General features: G+C 40.8%; 1 protein-coding gene across 2 annotated transcripts in view; it reads left to right on the plus strand.

Annotated features, from left to right (window-relative positions):
* The window catches only part of cdk18 (cyclin dependent kinase 18), a 69,945-nt gene extending 49,786 nt beyond the window's left edge, over positions 1–20,159 (plus strand). For both annotated transcript variants that reach the window (XM_083535346.1, XM_083535345.1), the window contains exons 4-16: positions 463–588; positions 1,924–1,980; positions 3,885–3,999; positions 6,443–6,537; positions 7,149–7,211; positions 7,327–7,450; positions 7,713–7,833; positions 9,212–9,309; positions 9,509–9,614; positions 12,252–12,294; positions 18,683–18,773; positions 18,856–18,930; positions 19,884–20,159. In XM_083535346.1, coding sequence (XP_083391472.1) covers positions 463–588; positions 1,924–1,980; positions 3,885–3,999; positions 6,443–6,537; positions 7,149–7,211; positions 7,327–7,450; positions 7,713–7,833; positions 9,212–9,309; positions 9,509–9,614; positions 12,252–12,294; positions 18,683–18,773; positions 18,856–18,930; positions 19,884–19,918 — 1,149 coding nt within the window. In that variant the 3' untranslated portion in view covers positions 19,919–20,159. The remainder of the gene's footprint in view (positions 1–462; positions 589–1,923; positions 1,981–3,884; positions 4,000–6,442; positions 6,538–7,148; positions 7,212–7,326; positions 7,451–7,712; positions 7,834–9,211; positions 9,310–9,508; positions 9,615–12,251; positions 12,295–18,682; positions 18,774–18,855; positions 18,931–19,883) is intronic.
* The last annotated feature ends 1,771 nt before the right edge of the window (positions 20,160–21,930 follow it).

The following is a 21,930-nucleotide window of genomic DNA, read 5'->3' on the forward strand; positions in this document are numbered from 1 at the left end:
GCGCTTTCGGAAAAACATGACAGCTTCGTGGGGCTTTTTTTTTGTAGCTTGAAGACCCCTGAAGGACGGAAAATAAGCGAGACGGAATCTCGCGCCGCAATACCTGTTTTTTTTCCTTTACACTTTTGTGCTTTGATTTCCTCTTCCACAGTTATGAGATGACAAATGTGTCAGGCACGGTTTGATGTCCTCACGTGCTTAGCCGGGACGAGATTCTGAAATCGCAGTAGAACAACAACAAGAAAAACAACGTCTATAGCACACAGTGAAAACGGTTTCTATGACGATTTTGGGGAAATGTTGATCCTGATCGCCTGTTTTTTGTGAATATGGTTTGATTTCTTACCAAACGTCCCCATAAGGATGAGAATATGTTAAAGTGTGTGTTTGTGTTTGTGTGTGTGTGTGTGTGTGTGTGTGTGTGTGTGTGTGTGTGTGTGTGTGTCCTGTTTATATGTGTAGGATGTCAGTAAGAAAATGGCTCTGCCTATGGACATCCGCTTGCCACCTGAGTTTCTTAAGAAGTTGCAGCTGGAGAGCCCTGAATCCTGCAAGCCACTTAGCCGGATGTCCAGACGAGCCTCGCTGGTCAGACACACACACACACACACACACACACACACACACTCACACACACATATACACATGCACACATACACACGCACACACACACACACACACACACACACATTCCTTGCTATTCTCAAGACATAGACTATAAGAACAAAAGTATTGCTACACCTGATTTATATGAGCATTATTCTTCTCCAAACTGTTGCCACAAAGTTGGAGGCGCACAATTGGATAAGATGTCGTTGGATGCAGCAGCATCACATTTTCTCTTTACTTGAACTAGTGCACAAAGCTAGCTCCTTAAAAATTCAGTTCAATTCATTTTTATTAGATTGGCGCTTTTTACATGGACATTGTCTCAAAGCAGCTTTGCACAGATATTGTGGTAATAAGGTTATATAAAAGAATGTGTACGTTTATTGCCTATAAGTTAGTTCCTTATAATTGTTTATCCCTGATGAGCAGGCAGGTGGCACTGTGGCAAAAAAAAACTCCCTGGATACATGGGTTGGATATGGTGGAAGATCTCTTGCTATAGAGCTCCAACCCTTCTGGGATGAATGTGAATGCTGACTGCACCCCAGGCTTTCTCACATTCTCACCCTACATCAAAACCTGACTTAACTAACACCCTTGTGGCTGAATGAAATCTCACAAATCTCCACAAAATCGAGTGGAAAATCTTCCCAGAATAGTGGAGCAGGTGTCCACAAACTTTTGTCTATCAAGTGTAGCTACTAATTATGTAGGAAACCAATCAATGACCATTTTTTTATAACAGCACATTCCCAGAATGTTCTATGTTTTTAGTAGATTAGTAATTACACTGGACAGACAGACAGACAGACAGACAGACAGACAGACAGACAGACAGACAGACAGACAGACAGACAGACAGACACTGGATACTCCTTCCATACATTTCTTAGATAAAACGCCACCATAACAACAATTACAATTAAAATTTTTTTGTTTTTATCTATTTATGTGGCACATACAAGAACCCTATGAATGATCTGTTGCCATAGAAACAAGCGCAATATAATCGTGTGTAGCTGCACTATAGGAAACCCGAGTCAAGAAATCTAAAGCATTGTGGTGTAACATAAATGAATGAAAAACCAACCTGTTGGTTTGCTAAATAAATAAAAATAAATAAATAAAGTTGATGGATAGACACGATTGTTCTGGAAAAATAAAGACTGCTTGAGTCACACGTTTCATTTCATTCTCCATTTGAATCATCTCGAGATGATTCTGATCCGTATCCAGAATTGTACATCAAGACCGTAAAACACAATGAGCCGAGAAATTAAACACATTTCATACATCTAATGTTTTTTTCTACAGTCTGACATCGGATTCGGGAAACTGGAGACGTACGTGAAACTGGGCAAACTGGGAGAGGTGAGTCCGATCTCTCAGGCACCTGATTTTACATGATTTATTAAATACACACAATCATGAACAGTAAACCAGTAAGTCTGTGCAGATGCGATGACTGTAAACAGCAGTGCTGTTGATATTGTGTTTTGAACTTATACGGGTTCCAAGAAAACTCTGCGATCTGCAATTTCTCAAAGCCGTTCTACACGGAATATCTGTTTCCATACTGTTGGAAAAGAAATGAAAAAAACAACGCAATGTCCAGCATATGGCCCTGAGGGATCCCATGGAAAAAAGAAAAAGAAACGACTGTGGGAAAATAAAATCAGAGAAGCGATAACATCTAAGCAGAAGCATTACAAAGTGAATACGAAATCTGAGAGAGGATTTTAATGTATTATACATTTATTATTAAATGAAAGTTTTTGCTTTTGCTGAAGACAGGCCTATAGCGAGCATTACAAACTAAACAAATGAAAAAATGTAAGGAATGAAACACCCGGGGCTTTTCAGTTATGGGAATATAATCCACGTCAAGATACTGTTCCCACCCCGAAGCTGGTCGTTTCTCTAAAAATGTCCTGAAGTGTTACCACAGTTTTCCAGGTATTTTTAGTCATTAATAATTGTACTTTTTATGTACTTTTATATATGTTTCTCTCTCAAAGTTAATAGAAGACTTTTGAAGGCTTCCGTTTCGCTAAACTTACCGACTGACACTGGAGACTCCTTTCGAAAGTGTAAAAACAAGTTGCTATATCAACAAATATTTCGGAGATATTAATATAAATTTTGATTGCTATAAGAATACAATCGAATGAATTCAATTCGTTTTTAATTGTGTAGCTCTTTTAACGATGAACATTGTCTCAAAGCAGCTTTATAGGGATAATGCGGTATTAAAGAACGAATAGGTCTGTTCCTTGTAATTGTAAATAAGTCAAGTCATGTGACTGTGGCAAAGAAAAGCTCCCTGTCACCGCAGTGTTATGAATTAAAAATGTCAAGAATGAACATAGCATTTTTCACAAAAGTACAAGGATTTTACCTCAGGTTCTATATTCATTTCTATCATTAGCAGTAGGATATTCAATACACTTTAATTCAATGTTTTTTGTATGTATTAGTCTCTATAAGTTTATCCGTTATCAAGTAGCCGAGGGACACTGGTGGTGAGGTGGAAGTTCAACTTTCCCACTACACATTGGGACACTGATGATTCACCTAACCTTTCATTTCCCCATCAGTCACTGTAAACATACAAATAGTAATTTGTTGGGTTTTTTTTTAAATGAAACTATTTCTATAAATTTGTTAGCTTAATCACACATTCCTGTAATGGTGCTCACTTCAAGCAGGATCTACATATAGATTAGGGATGTCCAATCTTTTCCACAAAAGGGTGCAAGTTTTCATTCCAACCAAGCAGTTCCACACCAAATTCCACCTGTTCAAATCTTATCATTTTCATTTTCTATCAGGTGTGGCCCTTGATTGATTGTAATAAAAATCTGCACCCACACCGACCTTCAAATCCAAGCACCACAAAGCTACCACTGCTGGGCCCTTGAGCAAGGCCCCCCCTTTCCACAGCTTGGTTGTATGCCACTCAGGATAAGGGTGATTATGCCAAATGCCATAAATGTCAATGTGATGGGGTGAGAGAACTCCCTGAGATGATATAAGGAAGACACCTTGAGAGGAAGCAGGTTTAAAAGGGAACCCATCCTGATCTGGGTGACACCAAATGTCTATTATCATCTGTTCACTCGTGGACACTTGAATGCGAAACTGTTAAAGGCAGCTGGATGTGTCTTGCGTCTGTTTTTCTGTATTAAATGGTACATATTTCAACAAAAATACATGTAACAATGTGATTTATTTAGTTGTTCTGAATCCTGGCATCGCTTTATCTTCTCCACCAGGGTACGTACGCGACTGTATTCAAGGGGCGCAGCAAGCTGACAGAAAACCTGGTGGCCCTGAAAGAGATCCGGCTTGAGCATGAAGAAGGAGCCCCTTGCACCGCCATCAGAGAAGGTAGTGTCCTTCTTCAGAACAACTTCACAATAACGGGCCATTTTTAAGCTCCTCGGTTGTTAAAACTCCAGATTTGTGGTCGAGAGTGCAAATCCTAGACTAGTGAGCTGCAGGCTTCCTCTCCCCCAGGCTTAAATCTCTCTCCTAAATGAGAGGACGCAGACGTGACAGGAATCTGTAAAGGGGGAGTGCCACCGTGAAGCAAGGCTGCCACCCAGTGGACTTGCTGGGTTTGGTCTCAAAGAAGAAGCCTATGTCGAGGGGCTGAAGCGCTAAAATGATTAAGTGTTGGAGAATTGCATTAGGGGTTAGAGTCAGGGGTAGAATTAAGATTAGGGGTTAGAGTTTAGGGGTAGAATTAAGATTAGGGGTTAGAGTTTAGGGGTAGAATTAAGATTAGGGGTTAGAGTTTAGGGGTAGAATTAAGATTGGGGGTTAGAGTTAGTGGTTAGAATTGGGAGTTATGGGTTAGAGGTAATGGGTAGAATTAAGATTGGAGGTTAGAGTTAATGGGTAGAAGTTAGGGTAAGGGGTTAAATTTTAGGGGTAGGATTATTGGTATGGGTTAGGGGTGAGTTTAGGTCTGGTGTTGGGGTTTAGAATTAGGGATTAAGGTTTAGGGGTAGGGTTAGCATTGGCATTAGCGGCAGAAGTGGGGTTAGCATTGGCATTATCAGTAGGGTTAGCATTGGTGTTAGGGGTAAGGGTAGGGGTAGCATTATCGGTAGGGGTAGGGTTAGCGTTAGCGTTAGCAGTAGGGGTAGGATAAGGGTTGGGCTTGGGGTTAGAGTTAGGTTTGGTGGTAAGAGTCACAAATTTAAGCAATCAAAAGTATATTGTCTGAGCACCTAACATCTGCAAAGATTCATGGGTCCATCTAACAAATGATATCTGGAAGGCCTTAATGTCCTTTAAGGTCGTAACAGGGTTTGGTTAAGAGAAGAAAGGACAGTAATCAGTTCTGAATTATCAAACCATGAGGTACCAGAACTGAGAACGATCCAGCAGGTGGAAAGAAAGTAAAACAGAACCTATAGACACACACAGTAACATCGCAATAAATAAAATCTAACACCATCAGCTCCAAAGGTTCTTCTTCCCCCATTGCAGATGTCTAAAACTTTTGAGCAGGCGTCTATGAAATGGGTCAAGTGTATTTTTTGGAAAGGAGAAGACACATGGAAAATGATCTTTTCATTAATAAAGAGCTGTAGACGTGAACGTCAGAATTGAATGTAAATAACTCCAAAGGTACTTGATCCAGCTCCAGCTCCAGCAGAATCCAGCACAAATGAAGTGCTGATAGTAATAGAGCTTTGTTCTCATGAGCGCTAGATTAGTCTGAATGCTAAACGACTTTGGGAAGTTAACAAGGTTTTTAAAAAGATTTAAATGCAGCCTGTGTTGGACTGTCAAATTTCCATTAACTGCAGAATTATTATGTGGTCAGGAAAAAAAAAAAAACACCCATCGAGCAGCTTAAATCTGTACAGCGAGAGGAGTCATGTTATCTGAGCGGCACTCAAGCTGTTTCTCTGTATCTCTGTCTACCGTTCAAACTTGGTCTCTTGACATGGCAGGGAAAATCACGTCGCGAACGTGTTTGTTGCGTCGCAATGACAATCGAAAGCTAAATGCCAAAATGCCACCAGTCACCTTAGTGTGAAAGTAAAGCTGTTGACATGCAGCAGCGCTCAGTTTGCTCACCTTTACGCCTCAAATTCTAATGGAAAGTAGAAAAGAGACGAGGAAAAGAGTGTTTCTACTGCTATGGTGTTTTCCTTTCGAACCCCATGAAGCAATCTGGCAACTCATTAATACCGTAACCAGCATTACGAGTCGCTAATGTGGTTACCATGGTTACTCTGATGGTATGCAATGTCAAAGAGAGGTGTCCGACCTAGCTCACATGACATGATGGGTAGTTTTTTTTTTTACATTTATCTATCATACATCATTTAGATTTTTACACCCGTCTTATGATTCAGTGAAGAAGCTGGATCCTCAACTTTAGTTTCACAGTCGGGACAAAACTGTGGAAAAAAACACAAAAAAATGTGTATAAATGTAGTCGCAAAATGACGGCAAAATTGAATTACATTTTTGTCAAAATTGTAGCAATTTCATATCCAAATATTAACAAAATCATATTAAAATTGTCGCCTAATCCTGTTAGAATTGTTGCAAAATTACAACATACAATCATTTACGTTTCTGTAAAATTACTGCTGTCGAAATCTAGACCTGTTGAAGCCTAATCGTATTAGAATTATAGCAAAATTCTAACATATAAATATTTACATTTCTGTAAAAGTACCAGTGTAGAAATCCAGACCCGTAAACCTCCCAGGAACCCTTGACGAACCCGTATTTATACGACTTTTTGAATTGTAAACATTTACGTTGGGGAATTTACACAGGTCTTGTTTTTGCGTTGTTGTAGTTTCGCTGCTGAAAAACCTGAAACATGCCAACATCGTGACTCTACATGACATCATTCACACCGAACGCTGCCTCACGCTGGTCTTCGAATATCTGGTAAGACTTCTGCTGAATGGATTACTGGTAGTACAGAATGTCTGCATGTTCCTCTGAAATGGTTGGAATGTTACTCTTGGATGTTCCTTTGCATTGTGCTACATAGCGGCGATCTGACTCGGGGTGTTGATGGGGTATAGAGGATGGGGAGGGGGAGTCATCCGATCTGCCACTACTGACCTCCATTAGTATGGTCCAGCTGTGGCCCAGAGCCAATTACAGTACATCATAAGTCTATCTAGTTAGATGACCAATGTATGTAACCAGGAATGATGCCAATGTGTTACAAAAGAAACAATCATGCTGCAAAAATCAAGAAAATGAATGAAAGATGGAGTGGTGTGATTTGGGACCTGGAGGTCGAGTAGGGTGACCACGCTGAATTCAATTACTGTTCTTTAACTGCATGCGCTGAGGTGTTTTGTTGCTTTTTTACCACAGGGGTTTACCAAAAATATAACTGGAGACTCCACTCAGAAAATCTTATTATATTAGCTATTAGAAGTTGTAGGTCAGTGAATAAGATGTTGGAAGGCTGAGCAGAAGGTCATGGGATTAAAATCCCAGCTTCACGACAACTTGTGAATGTGTGTGTTTTCTGTTTTTCACAGGACAGCGATTTGAAGCAGTACCTAGACAACTGTGGAAACCTCATGAGCATGCACAACGTGAAGGTGCCTCATTGATCTCTGTCGCTTTCCGAGTCGAAACAAATAAAATAAAAAAATGGCAATCCAATTTTCAATTCCGTATGAATAAATAACGATCCGGGGGATTCTCTCCTTCTAGATATTTATGTTCCAGCTTCTGCGCGGTTTATCTTATTGTCACAAGAGAAAGATTCTACACAGAGACCTCAAGCCGCAGAATCTGCTCATCAACGAGAAGGGAGAGCTGAAGCTGGCTGACTTTGGTAAGACTCTTTCAGAACGTTACACCAGCGAGCTTTTCTTTTATCTCGTCTCAGACTCCATAACACAGATCCCTTCTTTTATTCCCCTCAGCAACAGCACGACTTAGTAACTTCAAATGATATAAATCTCAACATGGCGCTGCACCAATTATCGGGTTACCAGGCAACGTTTCTTTCTCGGATGAATAATGTTTATTGTTTCGATCTCTTCTATCTCTCCTTCTCTCCCTCGTTCTCTCTCTATTTCTCCCCGGCTCGATAGGTCTGGCAAGAGCGAAATCCGTGCCGACAAAAACCTACTCCAACGAGGTGGTGACTCTGTGGTACAGGCCTCCAGATGTCCTGCTGGGTTCCACAGAGTACTCAACTCCCATTGACATGTGGTAAGGACTTGAAAATCCGCACGCTAACTCCTATGTGCTAGCATGAGAGAGCACACATTTCTTCCTCTGCAATTCCTCCAAGTAACAGTGAAAATTTTATAAGAAGTTTATAAGTAGATTTGCTGCTATCATAACCTTCACTCTTCTGAGAAGATGTTCTACTAGATTTTGTGCAGTTTTTTCAAGTTCCAATTCATCCAAGAGGTGTTCAATAGGTGTTAATAGGGTTGAGGTCAAAGTTCTATAGCAGGAGATCTTCCACTCCGAACCATGTACATCAGCTCTTCATGGAGCTGGCTTTGTTCAGAGGTGCATTGTCATGCTGGAGGTTTTTGGGTCTCCTATTTCAAGGTTAGAAGAAATTTCATGCTACCGCATCCAAAGACGTCCTATACAATTGTGTGTCTCCAACTTTGAAGAAGCTACTTACAGTAACGCATTACATTAACTTCATTACTGTCCACCACTCAGTGGATAAGATGTTGGACTTTGGATCAGAAGATCGTGAGTTCCAATCCCAGCACTTCCAGTCAGCACTGGGATTCTGAGGAGGACCCTTAACCCTCATCTGCTCAGGTGTATAAAAATCAGACAATTGTAAGTTTGGATGAGGGCATCTGCTGAATGCCTCAAATGTTCCTAAGTGTTTACCCCCTACCGTAGCCTCGTGAGAAGTTGTATCAGCATCAACAGGAAATTCATATTTGCTGACTACGAATGAGAAAGTGCGCTCTTTGGATTACAAGTGGGAGTTCATCTCTTGATCAACTTTTAGACATTGCATTTCAAGAATCCGTTTGTGTTGCATTTCATTCACTGTTGTTGTTGTGTTTTGTGGGGGGTTTTCACACACACACACACACACACACACACACACACACACACACACACACACACACAAACAGGAAACTGACTTTTATGCCTCAGAGCACTCCAGTTTTTGAATCAGTGTCAGAAATGCAGTTTTTTTGTTTGTTTTTTCTCGGCCTGTACTGTTCAATAAAAAACCCCTGTGTGGCAGTAATCCAGGGGATTAGCCCAGTAGCCTAATCAATCCGTGCGTGACGGCAGCCGCATGTCTCCTCCCGATATCTCCGGCTCACAGACATCCCACGGCCGCCATCCAAATGACAAGAAATCAAAACAGGGACCGCGGGAGCCGTCCTCAAATTCGCCCTAACCGGAAAAAAAAAACAGAAAACCCCAGCCGGAAAATCTGTTCGAATCCATTCGTTCATGCGATTCACGCCCGCTGTGCTTAAATGTCAAAGATTTATTTGTTTATTTTGCTTAACAAATGTTCGCCTTTTTCTCGCAAAATCTTTACTGTAATTAAGCCGAGCGTCTGCGTCCATGTGTGTTTGTGTCTGCCATTCAGGGGAGTAGGGTGCATTCTGTACGAACTGGCGACGGGACGACCCATGTTCCCAGGCTCCACCATCAAAGAGGAACTGCACCTGATTTTCCGCCTCATGGGTACGTGTAGCTTTTTAGCTACAAAATACAACATCAATACGTGTCATATGCTTAGTGTACAAAAAACTCTACGAAGCCCTGAAGAGCACCAGCTCCCTCACAGGACCTTATTTGTTCAGGAAGCTTAGCAGGAGTTGTGTTTTGATTATTATTCATATCCGGATTGTTCGTCTGACTGATTTTTTTTTTTTATAACAAGGAACCCCGAGTGAAGAGAGCTGGCCCGGGATTACAGCGAACGAGGAGTTCAAGTCATATCTATTCCCTCTGTACAAAGCCCAGCCTCTAATAAACCACGTTCCCAGGTAACACATGAAACAATTTACTCAACGAGACACAACACACACAATCCTCCCGCCTCCATTTCACTCACCTACTGTACGCTCAACTACAGAATTATTGGACAGAGACACTTTCAAAAGCTAAAATAAAATTAAAAAATGTCAAGAAAATAAAAGCTTGGGGGGAAAAAATTCATTGACAATCTAATAAATGGAACTGCAATGAAAAATTGCAATAGGAATATAAATAGAATTTACAACATTGATTTAACACCATGTGTGTATATACAGTATATGGAATGAGGAAAAAGTGAAGCGCTGTAAAAACTTTGTGGATGCACTGTAATGTGTAATATTAGAGGGATTATAAGAAATTTGATGAGACAGATTTTAAGGGATATTACGGGATGGATTGTAATAGATATTGTGAGACGGATTGTGAGACAGATTGTGAGAGATATTGTGAGAAGGATTGTGAGCGATATTGAGAGATGTGTTGTGAGACAGATTGTAAGAGATATTGTGAGACGGATTGTGAGAGATATTGTGAGTCAGATTGTGAGAGATATTGTGAGAGATATTGTGAGTCAGATTGTGAGAGATATTGAGAGACGGATTGTGAGAAAGATTTTAAGAGATATTGTGAGACGGATTGTGAGAGACATTGAGAGATGTATTGTGAGACAGATTGTAAGAGATATTGTGAGACAGATTGTGAGACAGATTGTGAGAGATATTGTGAGACAGATTGTGAGAGATATTGAGAGACGGATTGTGAGAAAGATTTTAATAGATATTGCGAGATGGGTTGTGAGAGATATTGTGAGACGGATTGTGAGAAAGATTTTAAGAGATATTGCGAGATGGATTGTGAGAGATATTGTGAGACGGATTGTGAGAGACATTGAGAGATGTATTGTGAGACAGATTGTAAGAGATATTGTGAGACAGATTGTGAGACAAATTGTGAGAGATATTGAGAGACGGATTGTGAGAAAGATTTTAATAGATATTGCGAGATGGATTGTGAGAGATATTGTGAGACGGATTGTGAGAGACATTGAGAGATGTATGTGAGACAGATTGTAAGAGATATTGTGAGATGAATTGTGAGAGATATTGTGAGAGATATTGAGAGACAGATTGTGAGAGATATTGAGAGACGGATTGTGAGAAAGATTTTAAGAGATATTGCGAGATGGATTGTGAGAGATATTGTGAGACGGATTGTGAGAGACATTGAGAGATGTATTGTGAGACAGATTGTGAGAGATATTGTGAGACAGATTGTGAGAGATATTGAGAGACGGATTGTGAGAAAGATTTTAATAGATATTGCGAGATGGGTTGTGAGAGATATTGTGAGACGGATTGTGAGAAAGATTTTAAGAGATATTGCGAGATGGATTGTGAGAGATATTGTGAGACGGATTGTGAGAGACATTGAGAGATGTATTGTGAGACAGATTGTAAGAGATATTGTGAGACAGATTGTGAGACAGATTGTGAGAGATATTGAGAGACGGATTGTGAGAAAGATTTTAATAGATATTGCGAGATGGATTGTGAGAGATATTGTGAGACGGATTGTGAGAGACATTGAGAGATGTATTGTGAGACAGATTGTAAGAGATATTGTGAGATGAATTGTGAGAGATATTGTGAGAGATATTGAGAGACAGATTGTGAGAGATATTGAGAGACGGATTGTGAGAAAGATTTTAAGAGATATTGCGAGATGGATTGTGAGAGATATTGTGAGACGGATTGTGAGAGACATTGAGAGATGTATTGTGAGACAGATTGTAAGAGATATTGCGAGATGGATTGTGAGAGATATTGTGAGACGGATTGTGAGAGACATTGAGAGATGTATTGTGAGGCAGATTGTAAGAGATATTGTAAAACAGATTGTGAGACAGATTGTGAGAGATATTGAAAGACGGATTGTGAGAAAGATTTTAATAGATATTGAGAGATGGATTGTGAGAGATATTGTGAGACGGATTGTGAGAGACATTGAGAGATGTATTGTGAGACAGATTGTAAGAGATATTGTGAGATGGATTGTGAGAGATATTGTGAGACAGATTGTGAGAGATATTGTGAGACGGATTGTGAGAGATATTGAGAGACGAATTGTGAGATGGATTGTGAGAGATAATATGAGACGGATTGTGAGACAGATTGTGAGTTGTGAGATAGAATGTGAGATGGCTTGTGAGAGGTATTGTGAGAGGTATTGTGAATCGTGAGATGTTTTGTGAGAGATTTTGAAATGGATTGTTAGATGTATCGTAAGAGGTATTGTGAGTTGTGAGATGTTTTGTGAGGCGGGATTGTGAGATAGATTTTAAAATGGATTGTGAGATGTATTGTGAGTTGGATTGGAGACATATTGTTAGAGGTACCGAAGTAGTATTGTGAGTTGTAAGATGAATTGTGAGAGGGATTGGAAGACTGATTGTGAGATTGATTATAAGAAGGAATTTTTCTTCTTCTTGTTTATAAAATTATCAGATGATGGATTTGATAATGAGTTTCTTTGTGAAAGCTGCAGAAATCTTTCCTTACTGTATCTGTGTGTGTGTGTGTGTGTGTGTGTGTGTGTGTGTGTGTGTGTGTGTGTGTGTGTGTGTGTGTGTGTGTGTGTGCACGCAGGTTGGACACTGAGGGCATTGATCTTCTCTCAGCACTGCTGCTGGTAAGTTAAATCTGCATGTGTTGAATACAGAGTACATTTTTTCTGATAAAGCTTCTTTTCTCTCTATGAGGCAAATACTGAGACTGAGGCACATGTACACATTACACCAGCTTTACCACTGTAACTCCACTGTACCTCCACTTTAACTCCACTGTAACTCCACTTTAACTCCAATGTAACTCCACTTTAACTGCACTGTACCTCCACTGTAACTCCACTGAAACTCCACTGTAACCCCACTGTAACTCCACTTTAACGCCACTGTACCTCCGCTGTAAATCCACTGTAACTGCCCTGTACCTCCACTGAAACTCCACTGTATATGCACTATATTACCAAAAGTATTGGGTCACCTGGTCATCAATACGGTATGTGATTTTTGAGCATTGCATTCCACAATTAGTCCCAATTTGCTCTTATAATTCCCTCCACTCTTCTGGGAAGATGTTCCAGTAGATTTTGGAGTACACTTTTGGATATTTGGGTTCATCAGCCACAAGAGTGTTACAAAAGGCAGGTACTGATGTAGGTGAGGAGACCTGGGGTGCAGTCAGCATTCACATTCATCCCAAAGGTGTTCAGTAGGGATGAGATCAGAGCTCTATAGCAGGTCACTCAAGATCTTCCTTCTGAAGCATGAAACAAGATCTTAAAGGAGCTCACTTTGTGCACAGGGGCACTGTAAGAAAGACATCATGTTCTGCTTCAGAAAGTCACAGTACATGTTGGAATCCATGTTTCCCCTAATGAACCATGGCTCCCTAGTACCAGCAGCACTCATGCAGCCCCAGACCATGGTGCTACCACCACCATGCTTGACTGTAGGCAAGACACAATTTTCTTAGTTCTTCTTACTAGGGTGTCGCCACACAAGCTGAACACAATCTGAGCCAAACAAATTTATCTTAGTCTCATCAGACCACAGGACCTGGTTCCAGTCATTCATGCTCTTGGACAGGTCAGCAAACTGTTTGTGTGCTTTCTTGTAAGCCAGAAGAGTTCTTTGATGGATTTGTGCGAGTCTTGGAAAACCTCTGTATGACCTTGGCCAAGGTACTGTAACTCAGTTTCAGGGGGTTACTGATCTTCTTATAGCTGAGGAATCTTAGTGGAGAGCAACGATTCTGATTCTCAAATCCTCTTTACAATGAGGTCCGTGTGGAACATCCAGTGGTCAGTATGAGAGAATTGGACACCAAGCACCACATTTGAACTGCTCTAATACAAGATACACACTTTTGAATGGTTCTGAAAGCAGGCAAAAACATGACTTACACTTAGGGTGCACTTACTTTTGTTGCCCGCTATTTAGACCATAATGTTGTGTGTTGAGTAATTTTACATAATTTTTTTTCCTTTGTAAAATGACCCCCAGATTGGTCCAGCTGTTCTCCACTGAAAATTCCTTTGAATCCATAACGCAGTGGCGGCGCGGGTGATCTTTTCTCAAATGAACGCTTGGGCTAATTAGGAGTCATAGCGATAGACATCCATCTTCAAAAACCTCCTGAGAGATCATGCAGATAGCTACAGTTAACAACGACTTTAGAGAAGCCCCCCCAACCAACACACACGCGCATACACACACACACACACACACACACACACACACACACACACACACGCACACAAATGCTGACTGATTTTAATACGGCGTTACATATGGTACGAGCAATTAGGTAGCAGGTGACGCTCCGGAGTAGATCCCTCATCTGTGTGGTCTCTGAGACGAACGATCACGTCTACGGATTTGATTTATTTGTCTGTACAGATATTTATATAATTGGGTGCAAAAGTTTGTGCACCTCAATGTAAAACGATGAATCCAATCACAGGAATGCGTTCGAATTTTCTCCTTTATAATACTGTTGTTTCCATAGTAACAAGTTACACATGGAATTGGGCGGAAAACACTGTACGCGTTATTCGGAAAAGTGTTGTTCAAAAGTATTCGGACACGGTGTTGGGGGGGGGGGGGGTGTCTTGATCTCTCTCTCTCTCTCTCTCTCTCTCTCGACTTTCCTCTCCTCTATCTTCTATTTCACTTCTTTCTTTCTTTCTCTGCCTCCCTTCTCTTTTTCACTTCCATTCCATCTCTCTTTGCCCCTTTTCCCTCTCCTTTTCATCTCCTTCCTTTTTATTTTCACCTCCCTCTCTTCTCCTTCACCTACTCTCTTTATTTGTACCTCCTCCCTCTCTGTCTTTTACTACATCCCTCCTTTTTTATTTTACCTCCTCCTCTTTCACCTCCTCCCTCTCTTTTTTCACCTCCTTTCTATTTATTGTTACATCCTCCCTCTCCTCTTTCACCTCTTCCCTCCCTCTTTTTTCTTTTACCTCCACCTTCTCTTTTCACCTCCTCCAGCCTTATTCATTTTCTCATCCTCTCTTTCTCTTTTACCTCCTCCTCCCTCTTTCACCTCTTTCTCGTCTTTTACCATCTCCCCTCTTTAATTTTCTCCCTCTCTTTTTCTCTTTTACCTCCTCACTTTCTCTTTTTCAGCTTCTCTTTCTCTCTTCATTTTCACCTCCTTTCTCCTTCTCTTTTCTCAAATGAAACATGAATAAAGGTACACAGACTTGCCCTTTTCTCTTCTCTTTTGCTTCGATGATTATCCACATTAGGAATAAACGCCGTTGTCTCGGAAGGTGAAAAACGTCTGCGATACTTTCGAACGACGTGAAGCTGCGGCCCGGCGGTTACACACTGATTATTTTTGAGTGAATGTTACCTGGGAAGAGAATATCGCCTCGTTCCCACCGCTCCTCCATCACATTACATCAATTTCACGCTTTCTTCAGCACCCTGAAGGCTAGCAGCCGACCGCGGCCCAATTAAAAGAGAGACGTCACACCAACACAGAGGCGTAGTTTGATTTCGGGGCGTGTGAATTTCAGCGTAAAAGAGCGGAACGTGGAAAACGAGCGCTCGAACAGCGCGTTGCGTGATTCAGACGGATTTAGAGAGCGTGAGCTGTTTATCTCAGAGAATGATCAAAGCCAGCAAGTTTTTAAAGACCTTCAGCGTGCAGGAAGTTCTAATCTGAAGCAACACTCGATAAATAAATAAATATATTAATTAATTAATAAAGGATTGCTTGTAGATTAGGACGCTGCAGGTTCCTCAGCCCTCAGCCACGTCCTCGGGTTACGGAGCTGCTGCTGTTCTTAATGAGCCACGTGAGCTGCAATAAGGAAGGCAGGACACATTATTTGGCACGTCATGTTTTCTGTTTTGAGACGTCCACGTCAAGGTGAAGTCACGTGTTCAAACAGAATAAAAAGCTGGTTTCTTCCCAACGCTTTGCTTCTCCTGAGATGTTAAACAGGATTCTATATTTAAAGTGTTTTTTTTTTTTTTTTTATCAGTTTTATCTTCACATCATCACATCATCTCTCATGTTAATGGTCCAACCTGCCAGACACCAAATTAATAAGCATATCAGATCAACGCCACTGATCCCCCGAGAGCATTCTGTTTAACAGTCATGAGGAATGATCGATAAATCTGGGTAATAATTAAATAGATAGATTTTCTCTCCTCTCCTCTCCTCTCCTCTTCTCTTCTCTTCTCTTCTCTTCTCTTCTCTTCTCTCCTCTCCTCTTCTCTCCTCTCCTCTTCTCTCCTCTTCTCTTCTCTCCTCTCCTCTCCTCTTCTCTCCTCTCCTCTTCTCTTCTCTTCTCTTCTCTCCTCTTCTCTCCTCTCCTCTCCTCTCCTCTCCTCTTTTCTCCTTCTCTTTCCTCTTCTCTCCTCTTCTCTTCTCTCCTCTCCTCTTCTCTCCTCTCCTCTCCTCTCCTCTTCTCTTCTCTCCTCTTCTCTCCTCTCCTCTTCTCTTCTCTTCTCTCCTCTTTTCTCCTTCTCTTTCCTCTTTTCTCATCTCCTCTCCTCTTCTTTCCTCTCCTCTTCTCTCTTCTTCTCTCCTCTTCTCTCCTCTTCTCTCCTCTTCTCTCCTCTCCTCTCCTCTTCTCTTCTCTTCTCTCCTCTTCTCTCCTCTCCTCTTTTCTCCTTCTCTTTCCTCTTCTCTCATCTCCTCTCCTCTTCTTTCCTCTCCTCTTCTCTCTTCTTCTCTCTTCTTCTTTCCTCTTCTCTCCTCTCCTCTTCTTCCCTCTTCTCTCCTCTACAATTCTTTCCTCTTCTCTCCTCTCTTCTTCTCTTCTCTTCTCTTTTCTTCTCTCCTCTTCTCTCCTCTCCTCTTTTCTCCTTCTCTTTCCTCTTCTCTCATCTCCTCTCCTCTTCTTTCCTCTCCTCTTCTCTCTTCTTCTTTCCTCTTCTCTCCTCTCCTCTTCTTTCCTCTTCTCTCCTCTACACTTCTTTCCTCTTCTCTCCTCTCCTCTTCTTTCCTCTCCCCTCCTCTCCTCTTCTCTCCTCTTCTTTCCTCTCCTCTTCTCTCCTCTCCTCTTCTCTCCTCTGCTTTCCTCTCCTCTTCTCTCCTCTTCTCTTTTCTTCTCTCCTCTCTTCTTCTCTCTTCTTCTTTCCTCTTCTCTCCTCTCCTCTTCTTTCCACTTCTCTCCTCTCCTCTCCTCTTCTCGTCTTTCCTCCCATCTCCTCTACTCTCCTACCATTTTCTCTCAACTTCTCTCCTCTCCTACCCCTCCTCCATCTTTTTTCTCTCCTCTCCTCCTTTTTTCTCTTTCCTCTTTTCTGTCTTTTTCCTCTCTTCTCGTCTCCTTTTTTTTCTCCCTCTCCTCTCCTCTCCTCTCCTCTCCTCTCCTCTCCTCTCCTCGTTCCACCCCATGCGGTGATAGAGAAAGGTGACCTGTCACGGTGATAAAGGAGTGCTCGCGTGCCGCCGAGCGCGCGATCTGTTACCGGAGACGGCGCCCTTAATGAGTCCGAACCTCGCACCTGTTTCTCATCAGACCCGCCGAGCGCGCGCGCAGCAGACGCCTGCTCTAACGCGAGCCAATTTTATACCTCGTGAAACATGACAGCTGTGTGACTGCCGCTTCATTTTCCGTCGCGTTCATTTGCATAGCGGAGCGATTGATGCTGCTGCAGACGTGCGCACGCGAACTCTCGGGTCCGGACGCCAACGGAGAGCCGCACGAGGAGGAAGATTTCGAGTTGAGGAGCTCGTTAACACACACCTGTGGAAGGGAACTGTTACACAAAACCTCCAAAAAAATATAGATTTTTTACTTCATTTGAGTGCCAGTAACAGTCGAGTACACCGAGAAATGCAGTATTAAAACATTCCTAATAGCCAATTCTCTTTATTTCATAGTGTTTGTTATGTATGTTTATATTCAGATTCTATCCAATCAGACTTCAATCACGTGTCAAAAAAATCTGATCAGAATCAACACTGCAGGCGCCTTTAACTTTAAATACATGTTAATTAAAGTTGTAGCTTCAACCAATCAGATTGCAAGTTGGCAACACCGGGGGCCCTCTAGCAGGCGTCCAATAACATCTGCATTTTTATGTCCGTTGCTGGATGATAAAAGATCCACTAGTCAGTGCACACAACCCACATATGTAGCAAACGGATTTAATAGCTGTATCATTCATTCCGCAATGGCTAAAAGAGGAGAGGAAATTGATTCGGTCACATACATTTGGACATTTAGAAGAAAAACGACATGGTGAGGAAAAGTCGGCAGTTCAAAAGAGTTTTTCATAAACCGTTTTGCGTTTTCTTTCCTGTCCTTTTTGCACAAAAACACAATTTGCCTTCATTTCAAATCCCCAGGAAAACCGCGCTCTGTTCTACTGCGTTTCTCTATAATTGTGATGGTTTCTATAGTTGTGGCGTCATAATGATGGTATTATAAGGTGGATTGATTCAGGCAGGACACCACTGAAGGCCTCGGTGTGAAATGCAGGACCTGCTCATAAGATTATGTGCTTTTTAAACAGTCCTTTCCACATTTCCATTCCAGTCATCCTGGTATAAAAACCTCCACTCTTTAGAATGGATGGGAAGATGTTCCTCTATATATCTACATCTATCTACATCTGTATAGATGTTCCTATATTCTGCAGTGTGCTTTTTTAGCGTCCACGTTCATCCCAAAGGTGTTCAATAGGGTTGAGGTCAGAGCTCTATAGCAGGAGATCTTCCACCCCAATCCATATAAAGCACATCTTAATGTAGCTGATGCTGGAACAGGTTTTTGGTTTCCAAAGACGGCATATGGCTGGAAAAGTCAGGTGTCCGAATACTTTTGTTCGAAACACAGTTTGACCTGAGAAGGTGCGGCTTGTGCTCTAAAAATCTGCTTTATAATTTATTTATTTATTTGTTTGTTTGTTTATTGTTGTTATTATTAATGTCTTTTTATTATTAATAATAATATATTTAATCGATTTGTGATCATTCATTCAAATTTCTCAGAATGTCTCATTGAGCTCATCAATTCCTCGCATTTCTCTTTCTGAATGCAGTACGACACCAAAAAACGGATCTCGGCCGAGGCGTCTCTGAGACACGCCTACTTCCTCAGTCTGGGGGAGAACATTCATTCCCTAGCAGACAGTGAGTCTCTTCACCACAGTTACACGATGTTCAGTTTGGGCTCTGCGTGTTCTTTACCCTCATCCTCTTCCTCTTTCTGCAGCTTCGTCAGTGTTCTCGCTGAAGGAGGTGCAGCTACAGAAGGACCCCGGACACCGGAGCTCCATCTTTCATCCAGGTCAAATATTAATAATAATATTAGTAATACAATTGATTTTAAAGGTGACTTTCAAAACACTCAAGGACACGGTACAATCATATAAATCAAGACAACAATACAAACAACAACATCAAAACAACAGCTGTTAGAAAAAAAAAGCTCATCTAAACACATATAATTTAGGACATGATTTAAAAGTGGTCAGACAGCCACTTTCTCATATAGATTATAGAAGATAATTCCTGAGATGAGGAGAAGCCCAAAACCCCATAGTGACTAAACGAACAGAAGATACAACAAGGGAACAGATGAAGAAGATCTCTCCAAGATCTCCATCCAGGTTTTAGAGTTATAATCAATCAGGACAGTCACCCAGGTGTACATTTCCACAGGACAGTGTGGGATGTGAAAATAATTCCATAAGCACATCATGATTCAATGCTTTCCCAGTTTCCTTCCTGAACAGAAACATGTGGGCGGAGCTTCAGATAAAGCAAACTATCGATTGGTTAAACACAATCATTGCACACTCGCGCTGTTTAATATCTGTACTAGCAGTAGATGATATCATATTATATCGTATATGACATTTGATATGGTGTTTAAAGAGGTTTTGAAGAAGTTCGATATGGATCACAATATTATATATATAGAGCTGAGGGGTATCTCACAAAAGTAAGTACACCCCTCTCACATTACAGCAACTATTTTAGTGTATCTTAGGCAGTGCTACATAACAATGGTGCTCACACAAAATACTGACACTTCAGACACAGTTTTGACACGTTCACTTCGGGTGTACTTACTTTTGTTGCCAGTTATTTTGACACTAATGGCTGTATGTTGAGTTATTTTTAAAGAACAGTAAATCTGTACTGCTCTACAAGCTGCATGTTAACTACTCTCAAATATATCAAATATATTATATATATTGTAGTATATGGTGGCGTAACTACTTTACCTCGTTACAGGTCGGGGGAAGAACCGCAGACAGAGTATCTTCTAACGGCTCACCAATGGAGGAGGAACATCGTCACCATGAAGCGAATGGCTGTAAATCGAAGCAAACTGCCAAGCTGTATCCCAAAACCTCCTCACACACACACACACACACACACACAGCTGACTGTGCGATCTATTCACCGCTGTTTTACACAGTTACAGCTGAGCAGCTAATCGCACCAGTCGTAGCTTCCCGTAGCTGTGATTTCTCAACACTCCGATCTGGATCTGCAAAAAAAAATAAAGTATTAATAATAATAACAATAATAATTTTACTGTCTGTGTTCACGTTTCAATTAGGAAAGAAGTGACTTGGATAATATCTATAAAATTGTATACAAGATATATCAAATTATAACAAAATTACAGTATATATGAATTAAAAGAACATATTCACCCCGCGCAAATCCGCCGCCTAAAAAGAATCCATTCGATAATGACCGTGTGACCTTCAACCGCATGCTAATATTGTTATAATGAAATGTATTTACACATCTCTTATCAGCATGCTGGTCTTTATTTATGTTGGGTAATGTTCTCTACGTGACCCGAAATGCTTTGAAAAGACACGCTGAAGCGAAATTTAGTTCTCAATCAACATCATATCGACATAAAGGAAGCGATGCGGCGGCGCTTTAATCCTTTAATTCTTCGTACGCTAGCACCTCCTCAATTGTACACTTTTCTTAGTATGCAAATTTCATGCTAAACAACAGTGTATAATTGTTTACATAACTGCATTCCGGGACAACGTCCGCACCTAATGACTTTACTGACACTGAGAGTAAATAAGAACTAAAAGGTCATTCTCACACGAATAATGAAAATACAGCCAACAACCAGATGAGGAGTTTCCTAAACACATCACAAACAAGTATCAGGGTGGAGTTTTCCTTCAAATCTATAAAAGAAATGTGACATAAAGCGGACGTAGTTTTAAGTTTTTATTAGACAGTCTGTCTAGTCGAGTTAGACAGTGGTGGAAATTCCATAAATAAATGTTGTCAAAATGCGATCAAATGTGGACACAATTCACTGCCAAACGTCAATTCGAATCAAGTTTCAATTGAATCCATGTTACAAATGTTTTCCTTAAGTTTATTTTAAAACTGTTCACAGTCACAGCACGTATTTGTTTGTTTAGAACAGTTGTGCTGTTAGAGGTAGATCATTTCTAATCTGGCTGAGGTAAAGAAGCACAAATTTTTCAGCTTAAACTTCTACCTCCCTCTCTAGGCTCTTGTACATGTAACATGTGAGATGATGTGACCTGTACACTGCACTGCATGCATAAAATTAATATAAAGTGCCCTATAGGTTTACTTTACATATAAGGAAACAAAGTGAAAATACACTTTGGGCTCTCCTACACACAGTAAAATGAGATATTGCCCCATTAGCACTTGTACATGTGCCAAAATAAGACTTCAACAGACTTCCATCATGCTTGATAATAGGATGAAGTGCCCTCTAGGCTTCCTTTCATGTAAGAAAATATATACAATAATAAAATGCCCTATAAGGTTTGTGTAGATGTTTAAAAAATGGGACAGTGTGCCCTTTAAACTCCTTTATATGCATAAAAACAAGATTAATTGCCCTATAGGCTTTCTTACATATCAGAAAATTAGATACAAAAATACTGTTTGGACTTTCCTCCACACAATAGAATGAGATGGTGTGCCCTATAGACTCCCTTATGTGCATCAACAAAAGAGGAAATGCTCTATAGGCTTTCTTGCATACAGGAAATGAGATAAATACCCTTTTGACTCTTCTACACAGATTCCCCTAGATGCATGAAAATAAGATGAAGTAAATGCCGTTTAGGTTTACCTTACATATTAGAAAATAAAATGAAGTGCCTTTTAGGCTTTGTTACATGTAAGAATATAGGATGGCATGCTTTACAGTCTTGTTTACATCTGTCGAAAATAAGATGGCATGCCCTATAAACTCCCTTATATGCATAGAAATAAGATAAACTGCCCTATAGGCTAAAGGCAAAAAATTAGA

Source organism: Silurus aristotelis (genome assembly GCF_946808225.1).
Source record: "Silurus aristotelis genome assembly, chromosome: 29".
Taxonomy (NCBI): Eukaryota; Metazoa; Chordata; class Actinopteri; order Siluriformes; family Siluridae; genus Silurus; species Silurus aristotelis.